Source organism: Oncorhynchus mykiss, chromosome 6 (assembly GCF_057628025.1).
Source record: "Oncorhynchus mykiss isolate SJ-2025 chromosome 6, ASM5762802v1, whole genome shotgun sequence".
In the NCBI taxonomy this organism is placed as follows: domain Eukaryota; kingdom Metazoa; phylum Chordata; class Actinopteri; order Salmoniformes; family Salmonidae; genus Oncorhynchus; species Oncorhynchus mykiss.
Window position 1 is genome coordinate 85,788,441 of NC_143027.1, and position 14,607 is coordinate 85,803,047.

The following is a 14,607-nucleotide window of genomic DNA, read 5'->3' on the forward strand; positions in this document are numbered from 1 at the left end:
TACTGAGCACCATGAAGAGATAAGGGTGGGGTAGTGTTCAGGGGTTGCCGGGTTACCTCTGGCCGGAGGTGGTGGCGGTGGGTGATGTCACAGCGGTGGAGTGTTCTGGAAGGTAGAAGCCGTGGCACCTGGCCGCCTGGCAGATCTCAGGGTCCATTGTCTTGGAGACGTCGTAGTAGTGTCCGAACCTCGACGAGGACGCCAGGGCCGTCTGAGGGTCAACAGTTAGTGTTGAGAGAAAAGCCATGTCCATTTGACACTGCTGTTGATCACATTGCAACTAGGGTAGATAATCCTACTTCGTAAGTGTGAAACGTCCTCACTTTCAACAAGTAGAGTATGATAACTTTAAATAAATGACCTGCTCATAGTTCATACAAGTGTTTCAAAATCCTGTTTGATCAAATTAAAACTTGCAGAGAAGTTAAACTACTACAACCAGCATGTTAATCATGTCTCCACATAACCGTCCACTTGTGGCTGTGAAAACAGCCGTGCCGGTCTGAGGGAGAGTAGAAGGATGTTTTCTCCTGGGTGAAAGGGAGAGTTCTGTAGCCCTGCTCTCCCCAGTGAAAGCAACCAGGGGCCCCATTGTCAGACGGGCTCTTAAATCTACCACTAATCTGGATTAGGGCCCCCGGTGTGCCCCTCTCCTGACAGGATGGGCGAGTCAGGGGGGGGGGGGTCAGTGGCTCATCTTCTCTTTGTAAGCAGGGGGGAGAACCGCTTAGTGTTCCAGGCCGGCCCCGGCCACCTCACCTTTGATCTGATGTCTTCATTAGACAGGGCAACGCGGAGAGGGTTGGCAGGAGAGGTGTGTAGGGGGAATGGGGGTGGAGGGGGACTCAGGGAGTGAATTTGGGATGTAAATCCTCTGGCTGGGGCTTATTGACAGTTTGGTTTGTAAAGTCTGGTTTTGGGAGGCTGGGGAAGGGGGAGAGGTGAGGGAAAGACACAGAGATAAAGACGTTTCCAAAGAGAGACAGAGAAAGAGAGATCTCCAGGGACTTGCTGTGTGCTGTTAATCCACATAGCGATGTGGATTATAGCCTGGGCAGGGGAGAGAGGGGAGGAGAGGAGGATGGAGGGGGTCACCATTCCTTAGAGTGGAAGAAAGAGTGTATTGCCAGTGCCCCTGGTAAGGGGATAGACAGGGATTTAAGAGGGGACAGAGGGACAGATCTGGGTTATGAGGGTTAAGGCGGGTGGCGTGCCATTAGATAGGCTGCAGGTACCCTGGTTTCCCAGGCTAGGCAGGGTGTGTATGTGTGTGTCGACAGGCCCCACCTAGCAGCAGCTAAGTGTGAGTAATCTCCACCAGCTCTGAATGGAGAGGCTAGGAGTTTAGGAGCTGATGGATTTAGAGGTGAAGACAATCATCACCCCCATAGAACCAAGAGCTAGACCTGTGACCCCATGCCTTGACTGCCTACACACATACGCTTACCTGTACTTTTGGCAGGTGCTGGTAGCGCCAGGCGATCTTCATGGCGTCCTGACTCTCAGGGTCACATGACTTTGCCTGGTCCTCCACTGTTTTGGGGCTGGCGATGTCATCCAGGATGGGGGCGGGGAGTTCCTACAGATAACAACACAATTGCATTGTTTACACACTATTCTATTTTATTCAGTCTTCAGGTTGTATTGTGTGGAATTCAGCATGATGGCAAATAATATGAATCAACACATACATTTTGTGTTACTGTGTGAAACAAGAGTCCTTGTCATGTAGTAGACTAGGAAGCTAGTGTATATGAGGTGTCATGTTGTTTTCTCATTAACAGTGGCATGTCCCTCCAGACAGAGACACAGAGGTTAAATCAATTAGTAGACACTGACTAGACAGGTCTCGGAGCACATCTCTCAGAGAGCTGACTGAGTCTGTTACAAATGGGATGGAACCTGAGAGGAGGGGGACTGTCTAACACACACACACACACACACCTGAGTAGACAGGTTTAATAAGCCTCTGAGAGGGGGGAATGGAGAGAGAGAGAGATGGAAAGAGATTGCGAAAGAGAACGAGAGATAGAGAAAGAGGGAGAGAGAATACAACCCATATTTATGTTTATTTATTTCCCATTTTTTTAACATAATGACATTTGAAATTCTTTATTATTTTGGAACTTGTGTGAGTGTAATGTTTACTGTTCATTTTGTCATTGTTTATTTCACTTTTGTTGATCCATTTCACCTGCTTTGGCAACGTAAACAATATGTTTACCATGCCGATAAAGACCTTAAGTTGAATTGAGACAGAGACAGAGAGAGAGCTAGATAGAGAGACTGACATGGAAAACACAGGACTGAGCAACCTGCCCTTCAGAGTTCAGACGCAGACAGTCCCCTCAGACACCTCCTCTAACACGCACTTCACTGTAACACACACACACACCAGCTTGACCTTCATTCATACACATCTCACGCACGTCAGACACATAGCTATGACGTAGGCTACAACAACAGTCTGGTCAAAACAACGTCGAGCCCAGAAGCATGGTGTAGGGTTGCAAAGCACCACCAATATGACCAGTTCAAACCAAAGCTTCTAAATCTAAATCGAATAGAATTGTATTCATCACATGCGCCGAATACAGCTGGTGTAGACTAAACATTGAAATGCATGCTTACGAGCCTTTCCCAACAATGCAGAGTTATTAAACAATAAAAAACATAACAGTAACAGGGATAAAATAAAATACACATGAATGGACCTACAGTGCATTCAGAAAGTATTCAAACCCCTCACCTTTTCCACATTTTGTTATGTTACAGCCTTACTATAAAATTCCATTTTAATAGTGAAGACATCAAAACTATGAAATAACACATATAGAATCGTGTGGAACCAAAAAGGCGTTAAACAAATCAAAATATATTTTATATTTGAGATTCTTCAAAAGTAGCCACCCTTTGCCTTGATGACAGCTTTGCACACTCTTGGCATTCTCTCAACAAGCTTCACCAGAAAAGTTTACCAAAAGTCTTGAAGGAGTTCCCACATATGCTGAGAACCTTTTGGCTGATTGTCCTTCACTCCGTGGTCCAACTCATCCCTAACCATCTCAATTGGGTTGAGGTCGGGTGATTGTGGTGGCCAGGTCATCTGATGCAGCACTCCATCAATCTCCTTCTTGGTAAAATAGCCTGTACACAGCCTGGAGGTGTGTTGGGTCATTGTCCTGTTGAAAAACAAATGATAGTCCCAATAAGCCCAAACCAGATGGGATGGTGTATCGTTGCAGAATGCTGTGGTAGCCATGCTGGTTAAGTGTGACATGAATTCTAAATAAAATCACAGAGTGTCACCAGCAAAGCACTTCCACACCATCACACCTCCTCCTCCATGCTTCACGGTGGGAACCACACAGGCAGAGATCATCCATTCACCTACTTTGCGTCTCACAAAGACACAGCAGTTGGAACCAAAAATGTCAAGTTTAGACTCATCAGACCAACAGACCGATTTCCACCGGTCTAATGTCCATTGCTCATGTTTCTTGGCCCGAGCAAGTCTCTTCTTATTATTGGTGTCCTTTAGTAGTGGTTTCTTTGCAGCAACTCGACAATTACAATTTTTTTTTCCCTTTACCTCCCTTATATCACCTCATTTGCTCACATCGTATATAGACTTGTTTATACTGTATTATTGACTGTATGTTTGTTTTACTCCATGTGTAACTCTGTGTTGTTGTTTGTGTCGAACTGCTTTTCTTTATCTTGGCCAGGTTGCAATTGTAAATGAGAACTTGTTCTCAACTTGCCTACCTGGTTAAATAAAGGTGAAATAAAAAAAATAAAAAAAATGAAGGCCTGATTCACACAATCTCCTCTGAACAGTTGAGATGTGACATGAACTCTGAAACATGGTAACTAATGAACTTATCCTCTGCAGCAGAGGTAACTCTGGGTCTTCCTTTCCTATGGCAGTCCCCATGAGAGCCAGTTTCATCATAGCACTTGATGTTTTTTGCGACTGCACTTGAAGAAACTTTTAAAGTTCTTGAAATTCTCCGGATTGACTGACCTTTGTGTCAAAGCAATGGACTGTCTTTTCTCTTTGCTTATTTGAGCTGTTCTTGCCATAATACAGACTTGGTATTTTACTAAATATGTCCATCTTCTGTATACCACCCCTACCTTTTCACAAACGCATTAAGGAAAGAAAGAAATTCCACAAATGAACTTAAGTCACAACTGTTAATTGAAATGTATTCCAGGTGACTACCTCATGAAGCTGGTTGAGAGAATGCCAAGAGTGTGCATAGCTGTCATCAAGGCAAAGGGGGGCTACTTGAAGAATATCAATTATAAAATATATTTTGATTTGTTTAACACTTTTTTTGTGTTATTTCATAGTTTTAAAAAGTCTTCAAAATGATCCTACAAAGTAAAAATAAACCCTTGAATGAGTAGGTGTGTCCAAACTTGTAAGTAAGTATTCAGACCTTTTACTCAGTACTTTGTTGAAGCACCTTTGGCAGCGATTAAAGCCTTGAGTCTTCTTGGGTATGACGCTACAAGCTTGCAACATCTGTATTTGGGGAGTTTCTCACATTCTCTTCTGCAGATCCTTTCAAGCTCTGTCAGATTGGATGGGGGGGGGGGGGGGGGGGTCGCTGCACAGCCATTTTCAGGTCTCTCCAGAGATGTTCGATCGGCTGGGGAACTCAAGGACATTCAGAGACTTGTCCCGAAGCCACTCCTGAGTTGTCTTGGCGGGCTGTTAGGGGGGGTTGTCCTGTTGGAAGGTGAGACTTTGCCCCAGTCTGAGGTCCTGAGCGCTCTGGAGCAGGTTTTCATTAAGGATCTCTGTACTTTGCTCCGTTCATCTTTCCCTCGATCCTGACTAGTCTCTCAGTCCCTGCCGCTGAAAAACATACCCACAGAATGAGGCTGCCACCACCATGCTTCACCGTAGGGATGTTACAGGCCAGGTGATGAGTGGTACCTGGTTACCTCCAGATGTGACATTTGGCATTCAGGCCAAATTGTTAAATCTCGGTTTCATCAGAACAGTGAATCTTGGTCACCTCCCTGATTGCTCAGTTTGGACGGGAGGATGGCTCTAGGAAGAGTCTTGGTGCTTCCAAACATCTTCGATTTAAGAATGATAGGTCCTCAAGAACACAATGGCCTCTTCAATGCTACAGAAATGTTTGGTACCTTTTCCCAAATCTGTGCCTCAACAAAATCCTGTCTCAGCTCTACAGACAATTCCTTCGACCTCATGACTTGCTTTTTGCTCTGACATGCACTGTCAACTGTGGGACCTTATATGGACAGGTGTGTGCCTTTACAAACACTGTTCAGTCAATTGAATTTACTACAGGTGGACCCCAAGATGTAGAAACATCTGAAGGATGATCAATGGAAACAGGATGCACCTGGGCTCAATTTAGAATCTCATAGCAAAAGGTCTGAATACTTACGGAAATAAAAGGTATTTCTGTTTTTTATTTTTGATAAATAAAACAATACAACCCCAGTGATGTACTGGGCTGTCCGCACCCCCCTTTGTAGGTCTTTGTGGTCAAGGGTGTGGCAATAGCCATGCCAAGAGGGACGCAGCCGGTCAAGATGCTTTCGATGGTGCAGCTGTAGAACGTTTTGAGGATCTGAGGGACCATGCCTAATCTTTTTAGCCTACTGAGTGAGAAGAGGTGCTGCCGTGCCCTCTTCACGATTGAGCAGGTGTGTGTGGACCTTGTCATGTCCTTAGTGATGTGGATGTGAAGGAACTTAAAGCTCTCAACCCCCTCCACAACAGCCCAATTGATTTGGATGGGGGTGTGCTCTCCCCTCTTTATCCTGTAGTCCACGATCAGCTCCTTGGTCTTACTAACATTGAGGGAGAGGATGTTGTCCTGGCACCACACTGCTAAGTCTCTGACCTCCTCCCTGTAGGCTGACTCATCGCCGTTGGTGATCAGGCTTACCACCGTCGTGTTGTCAGAAAAGATGATGGTGTTGGAGTCGTGTGCACCACGCAGCCATGTGTGTACAGTGAGTACAGGAGGGGACTAAGCACACACCCCTGAGGGGCCTCCGTGTTGAGGTTTAGTGTCGGTTAAATAGGATTCCACATTCATCCTTGGCCTTTTGCATGTTTGATGTCTCGCAGGTCGTAGCAGGATTTCTTGTATGGGTCCATGTCCGTGCCCTGTTCATTGTAAAGGCTCTAGCCTTTAGTCCAGCATGGATATTGCCTGTAATCCATATGGTTTTTGTTTGGGATATGTTCTTATAGTCACTGTGGGGACAATATCGTCTATTCACTTATTAATGAATTCCATGACTGTTGTGGTAAACTCCTCAATGTTATCCGATGAATCCCACAACACATCCCAGTCTGTACCGCAACACATCCCAGTCTGTACAACAACACATCCAGTCTGTACAACAACACATCCCAGTCTGTACAGCAACACATTCCAGTCTGTACTAGCAAAACAGTCTTGTAGCCTCGCATCTGCTTCGTCCGACCATTTCCACATTGAGCGCGTCACTGGTACTTCCTGTTTGAGCTTTTGTTTGTAAACAGGAAGCAGGAGAATGGAGTCGTGGTTAGATCTGCTAAACGGAGGACGAGGGAGGGCCCTGTATGCATTTCTGTTGGTAGAATAAAAGTGGTCTAGAGTTGTATCACCCCTAGCGGTGCAGGAGACTTGTTGGTAGAAGTGAGGTTAAGTCTCACTGCCTTAAAGTCTCACCCACCAGGAACGCTGCCTCTGGATGAGCGGTTTCTTGTTTGTTTATGGACCCATACAGTTTGTCGAGTACCAGAGTGGTGTTGGCCTGTGGAGGAATGTAGACAGCCGTGATAATTACAGATGAGAACGCTCTTGGTAGATAAGAGTCTGCAGCTTACCATTAGGTATTCGATATCAGGTGAGCAAAAGCTCCAGATGTCCTTCACACTTGAAGCAGCACACCAGTTGTTATTTAGGAAAAAACACACTGCCTCCTCTTGTTCTCCCCGAAGCCTCCTTCCGATCCTGCCGCTGCATGGAGAATCCACCCAGTACTAGGTGCATAGCGTCATCATCCAGCCTCGTTTCAGTAGGACATAACATTGCAGCATCTCCCGCGTTTACACCTGTGGTGTTTTGTTAGCGCATGGAACAAAGGAATAGGGTCCAGTATGATCAGTAGAACAGCTGAGTCGGAGTTGAAGTCGTATTTGAAGTCAGAATCAAGGTTAGTAACTGTCGATCTGATGTCCAGAAGTACTTGGTGGTCATATGTGATAATAGTATTGTCTGTACAAACTGTCTGTACAAAAAAGTCGAGAAACACAATAAAAGTTACTATATAGCAAAGTTGGGTTGGAACTTCTCCATTGGCACCATCTTTCTAGGGTCGCAGTTCAATCAATCGCAGAGGAAAGAAACTACCGTACAGTTCCTGGCTCTGCAATTTTCCTTTTCTGCAACTGATTGAATTGGGGACCAATATGATTTGATTATGCCAGACCAGAGGCCTCCCTCCTCTCTTACTCTCCTCCTCTAACCCTTTGATATGTAAAGAGGGGGTTAAGTTGTGACCCCGCCCACTATCAATCAGTATGGGAGTTCCCCTCCTCCTGTGTTGCCGAGTGGGAAACAGCTTTAGGAGCTCTGCTCCCCTTCAGAGTGATGTATCCGGAAACATCTCAACAATGCCGTCCCCCCCAACACACACCACCCTCGAAGTCTGTCCACCCAGTGGGACAGACTGACAGTACACACACACACCTGTAGGATGTCATTGGGGTGGTCCAGAGCAGACGCCACGTAGAGTTCATGTCCACACACCACCCCCTCTGCCAGGAAGTACTTGAACAGCATACGAGAGTAGCTGTCATATCGGTCCTCCTCTGAGAAACAACACACATAACGTAACGTTAGGTCCCACTGTCATAGTGTCCTCCTACCTACACAGAGAACAGCATCATTGACACAGATCCCTGCCACTTTAGTCTCAAAAAGGGAAGAAACAAATGACATTATAAACACATGTACACAGCATAGAGGTGATGAAGTTTAAATGTCTATCTACATTGACAGTAAAAGACGCTGTTCACATAAAGCCACAGTGTTTCCCAAGGTAACACCTTACACCTGGATGAGCCTAATCACAACACAACAGATGGGGATCTGTCACACTACCTGTCTGGAATGGATGTAATGACCAGTCACTCTTAGTGAGGGAGGTGGGGAGAATGGACACGACACAGGGACACAGGTGTCATCTCCTGAACCAGAGCTCCCAATCATATGAGACGACAGCCACACCTCTCACAGAAAGGGGTGAGCCACACATAATCTCCTCCACCATCTTGAAGAGGGGATAGGACATCCTGTGTGGAGGATTCACCAGAGTTCTCATGGAGGTATGAGCCCCCTGTCAGCTAAATGACAGAGATGTGGAACTCAACCATGCATTCAGAGTCGGGAGTGTTTCTTCATGCCAATGAAATGACCGTTGTGTGTTTATTTTGTTGATGTGTGAGTCAAGTCAACTCATTTCAATGGTAGACAATTTCTTGACACACAGCTCACTTTAATTCACTGTTGTTCTCTCAGGATTATGATGGTGATGATGGTCTTGTGTTTGTTGGTGTAATTCATATGAACACTATTCAATTCAGAAGTGAACGCTGGTTTAGGTGTGTAGAAAAAGGCATCAGGTGACATTTACATCCAAAAAGACATGCAGTCTAAATGTCAAACACAACACAACAGTGAGACACCAGGCCTAATTCTAGTGGAACTCCGAGAGCTGTGTTTGCAGCTTCAGGACAAAAGAGACTAACACTTGGAAGAGCTTGCATTCTGGTCTAATTTACGTCTGTATTGAAGTCCTGAGTGACAGTGAGGACTAGTGACTAGTGAGTGAGGGACACATTCTACCACAGATGGCTACCTCAGACCACAAAGCACCCACCACCCAACCACAACGTAGGCCCACTTCCTACTTCCTTATTCTACAACCCCACATACCACTGCTGCTTCTTGTCACAGCCACAAACCACCATTTTGTAAAGCAGTCTCTGGCCTCTGCACACAATGGCAGACAGTGGGCACACACACAAAGGACAGTGACAGTTAAAGGTGACAGCCATAAAGCTGACATCACATCCGACAGCTCGGGAATAACGCAGAGCCATCCAGGAACACCTGGGGAATGTACTCCCCCCCCCCCCCCCCCCCCGACATTCCTGGCCTGTCTCCTCATTCCTCACCCATGATGGGACAGCTCCCGGGATGGCCCAGGAAATTCCCTGCCTCTTCAATTTGTCGTCGGTGGGGCTCCCTGTCCTCTTATTGATGGCTTTCTAGGTCAGCAGGACCTTTGTGGCTTTCAGCAGGGCCCACAAAGCCTCCCAGATGGGCCCTCTCCAGATGAGGCCCATTGTGCCCTGCCTTTCTATGGGAGCCCTTCCAAATAGAACCTGAGGGAGTCATTAGGCTGCTGAGGAGGAGGGGGTTGAGAAAAGAAGAGAGAGAGTGGGGAGTGACGGGGGGCGGGTTGGAGGGTTGAAGCAGTAGAGTCACCTCTTGGTGGGTTGTGACCACAGGACCCCACGACAGATCAGTCACTCTCTGAACAGTCAGAGGGGGAATTACTTTTTGTCTTAACAGGTTTTCCTTTTTTGGTGCTCTTTTTTTTGCTCATTTTGATGTGGGATCTTAAAGGGGAAGTGACCTCTAGGATTTGGCTTTTAACATGGAGATGGAATGGCCCTGTCTCACGTATCTGAAGGGGGTGGAAATGGTGGAGTGGAGATGGTGGGGGAGGGGGGGGTGGAGATGGTTAGCCACGCTTCAGGATTGTTTTGATCACGTGCACTCTGATATGTTCCAGGTAGCCTGCGAAAATAATCTAGACGCATACACGGATACGGTGACTGAGTTCATAAGGAAGTTTATAGGAGATGGAGTACCCACTGTGACTATTCAAACCTACCCTAACCAGAAACCGTGGACAGATGGTAGCATTCGCGCGAAACTGAAAGCGTGAACCACCGCATTTAACCAGAGCAAGGTGCCTGGTTATATGGCAGAATATAAACAGTGTAGTTATTCACTCCACAGGGAAATCAAACAAGCTAAACGTCAGTATAGAGATAAAGTGGAGTCGCAATTCAACGGCTCAGACATGAGACGTATGTGGCAGCGAATACAGACAATCACGGACTACAAAAGGAAAACCAGCCACATCGCCTATATCGACGTCTTGCTTCTGGACAGGCTAAACACATTATTTGCAAGCTTTGAGGATAACACAGTGCCACCGACGCGGCCCACTACCAAGGACTGTGGGCTCTCCTCCTCCATGGCCGACGTGAGTAAAACATTTAAATGTGTTAACCATCGCAAGGCTGCCGGACCAGACGGCATCCCTAGCTGCGTCCTCAGAGCATGCGCATACCAGCTAGCTGGCTGGTGTGTTTACAGGCATATTCAATCTCTCCCTATCCCAGTCTGCTGTCCCCACATGCTTCAAGATGGCCACCATTGTTCCTGTACCCAAGAAGGCAAAGGTAACTGAACTTAATAAATATTGCCCCGTAGCACTCACCTCTGTCATCATGAAGTGCTTTGAGAGACTAGTCAAGTATCATGTAACCTCTACCTTACCTGCCACCCAATACCCACTTCAATTGGCTTACCGCCCCAATAGATCAACAGACGATGCAATCACCATCACTCTGCACACTGCTCTATCCCATCTGGACAAGAGGAGTACCTATGTAAGAACATTGTTTATTGGACTATAGCTCAGTATTCAACACCATAGTACCCACAAAGCTCATCATTAAGTTTGAGGCACTGGGTCTGAACCCCGCCCCGTGCAATTGGGTCCTGGACTTCCTGACAGGCTGCCCCCAGGTGGTGATCCTCAACACTGGGATCCCACAAGGGTGTGTGCTCAGCCCCTTCCTGTACTCCCTGTTCACCCACACTGCATGGCCAAGCACGCCTCCAAATCAATCATCAAGTTTGCAGATGACACACCAGTAGTAGGCTTGATTCCCAACGATGACGAGACGGCCTACAAGAGGAGATGAGGGCTCTGGGAGTGTGGTGCCTGGAAAACAACCTCTCACTCAACACCAACAAAACAAAGGAGATGATCGTGGACTTCAGGAAACAGCAGAGGGTGCACCCCCATATCTACATCGACGGGACCGCAGTGGAGAAGGTGGAAAGCTCCAAGTTCCTTGGCATACACATCACTGACAAACTGAAATGGACCACCCACACAGAGTGTGGTGAAGAAGGCGCAACAGAGCCTCTTCAACCTCAGGAGGCTAAAGAAATTTGGCTTGTCACCTAAAACCCTCACACATTTTTACAGATGCACAATTGAAAGCATTCTGTTGGGCTGTATCACCGCCTGGTTCGGAAGCTGCACCGCCCGCAACTTCAAGGCTCTCCAGAGGGTGGTGCGGTCTGCCCAACACATTACCGGGGGCAAACTACCCACCCTCCAGGACACCTACTGTAATCACTGCCTCCCACATCGATTGGGGGGGATAAATTGAAGGGCAAGGCAATATATGCCTAATATCAGTTGATACACACAAATGACAGCTTCAAGGAGATACCAGCTAGGCTACTTCACCTCACCAGCGAGCAAAAATACTGTACAGCCTGTAATGCTAGATAACAATAACACATACAGCAGAAAACTGTTATCCCAATCAACCAACATGGCTTTGAATTGAACACAGCTTCCATGAATGCAGCTGGGGTACAGCCAGATGAAGTCAGGGTCAGTGGCTTGCTCTACGGCAGAGTGGCAGTTGGTCTACCTGGGACTGGAACAACCTGCTCATTAGTCCATCTCCATGATTGTTATTATTTCATACCAAAGCTTATGGAAGCCTGAGATAAGTAATATTATACAGTTGAAGTCAGAAGTTTACATACACTTAGGTTGGAGTCATTAAAACTCGTTTTTCAACCACTCCACAAATTTCTTGTTAACAAACAAATTTTGGCAAGTCGGTTAGGACATCTACTTTGTGCATGACACAAGCAATTTTTCCAACAATTGTTTACAGACAGATTATTTCACTGTATCACAATTCCAGTGGGTCAGAAGTTTACATACACTAAGTTGACTGTGCCTTTAAACAGCTTGGAAAATTCCAGAAAATGATGTCATGGCTTTAGAAGCTTCTGATAGGATAATTTACATCATTTGAGTCAATTGGAGGTGTACCTGTGGATGTATTTCAAGGCCTACCTTCAAACTCAGTACCTCTTTGCTTGACATCATGGGAAAATCAAAAGAAATCAGCCAAGACCTCAGAAAATAAATTGCAGAACTCCACAAGTTTGATTCATCCTTGGGAGCAATTTACAAATGCCTGAAGGTACCACGTTCATCTGTACAAACAATAGTACGCAAGTATAAACACCATGGGACCACGCAGCCATCACAAGAAGAAGACGCATTCTGTCTCCTAGAGATGAACGTACTTTGGTGTGAAAAGTGCAAATCAATCCCAGAACAGCAAAGGACCTTGTGAAGATGCTGGAGGAAACAGGTACAAAAGTATCTATATCATATATCGACATAACCTGAAAGGCTGCTCAGCAAGGAAGGCCACTACTCCAAAACCGCCATAAAAAAGCCAGACTACGGTTTGCAACTAACTGCACATGGGGACAAAGATCGTATGTTTTTGGAGAAATGTCCTCTGGTCTGATGAAACAAAAATAGAACCGTTTGGCCATAATGACCATCGTTATGTTTGGAGGGAAAAGGGGGAGGCAAGCAGAAGAACACCATCCAAACCGTGAAGCACGGGGGTGGCAACATCATGTTGTGGGGGTGCTTTGCTGCAAGAGGGACTGGTGCACTTCACAAAATAGATGGCATCATGAGGTAGGGAAATTATGTGGATATATTGAAGAAACATCTCAAGAAATCAGTCAGAAAGTTAAAGCATGGTCGCAAATGGGTCTTTCAAATGGACAATGACCCCAAGCATACTTCCAAAGTTGTGGCAAAATGGCTTAAGGACAACAAAGTCATGGTATTGGAGTGGCCATCACAAAGCCCTGACCTCAATCCTATAGAACATTTGTGGGCAGAACTGAAAAATTGTGTGCGAGCAAGGAAGCCTACAAACCTGACTCAGTTACACCAGCTCTGTCAGGAGGACTGGGCCAAAATTCAACCAACTTATTGTGGGAAGCTTGTGGAAGGCTACCTGAAATGTTTGACCCAAGTTAAATTTAAAGACAATGCTACCAAATACTAATTGAGTATATGTAAACTTCTGACCCACTGGAAATGTCATGAAAGAAATAAAAGCTTAAATAAATCACTCTCTACTATTATTCTGACATTTCACATTCCTAAAATAAAGTGGTGATCCTAACTCACCTAAGACATTACATTTTTACTTGGATTAAATGTCAGTAATTGGGAAAAACTGAGTTTAAATGTATTTGGCTAAGGTGTATGTAAACTTCTGACTTCAACTGTATTCACCTAGGGAGCCCGAGACCAGTGATATTATATACACCTAGGGAGCACGAGACCAGTGATATTATATTCACCTAGGGAGCCCGAGACCAGTGATATTATATACACCTAGGAAGCCCGAGACCAGTGATATTACATACACCTAGGGAGCCCGAGACCAGTAATATTATATACACCTAGGGAGCCCGAAACCAGTAATATTATATACACCTAGGGAGCCCGAGACCAGTAATATTATATACACCACCCTAAATTGCTCTAAAATGTTTGTTGTTTTTCTCTGCAAAAGGGGGGTAAATTATCACACAAAATAAAAAAGGTGGGTAAACATGATGGGGGGGGTGTGGCTAAGAACAAACACATCTGACTGCCAGGCTAGGTTATACACACCTCAACCAATGAGGGCCAGATCATTCGCTTTCTAGGTGATCGGAAGGAACACAACTTGTCTACCGGTTATCAACAACTTATCTACAAGGGTGTATTGTTTTAAGGGACTTGGATGGCAGGTGTCAGGCAAAACAGCTTTCTGCTTGTTGGTCAAAAACAAGCAGTGCCCTCTGCTAAACCCACTAAAGCAAGTGAGAAGCACACGTGAAAGGTCATCTAAGTGATAAGGACAATCTATTGCTATCGAGCATCTCCAATCACCAGTGTGTAACGGAAGAGGGACGCCCTAGAATGCCTTATAGAACCGTATCGCAATTGAGAATCGATTCTCGTTTAGATAGAGTATTTGTCTGTTTTGGCTGTCAGTTTATGTCTGAACATAAGGTTATTGGATATTAAAAGGAGTAGGTTACCTAGGCTACAGGTACATCTTGGACAAGGTACAGTAGTACCTCTACTCATAAATGGTCTAAATGTACAATGGAAAATGTAGAATTAGACTTACCTATGAGTAGAAGGGTTCCAACTGCTAAACCACCACCTATTTCAAGAATAAAAAAATATCACAAATAGGTCGATTTTTGACAACACCATATAATTTACAGATAACCAAGTGTAGCATAGACCTGACATGCAAGGTGATTCATCAAGAAAGCGGGAGGGGGGGACCATGATTTGGGGGGATTTTCACAACATTTCATCCATAGAATGGTTCTTTGGAGGACT

The 14,607-nt window shown here is 45.6% G+C and overlaps 1 protein-coding gene across 1 annotated transcript in view; it reads right to left on the reverse strand.

Moving 5' to 3' along the window:
- Positions 1-14,607, reverse strand: part of LOC149983146 (elongator complex protein 4-like) — a 107,988-nt gene that overhangs the window by 92,660 nt on the left and 721 nt on the right. The window contains exons 2-5 of the mRNA XM_090239210.1: positions 14,387-14,422; positions 7,737-7,858; positions 1,448-1,579; positions 57-211 (exon numbers count right to left, since the gene is read on the reverse strand). Coding sequence (XP_090095336.1) covers positions 57-211; positions 1,448-1,579; positions 7,737-7,858; positions 14,387-14,422 — 445 coding nt within the window. The remainder of the gene's footprint in view (positions 1-56; positions 212-1,447; positions 1,580-7,736; positions 7,859-14,386; positions 14,423-14,607) is intronic.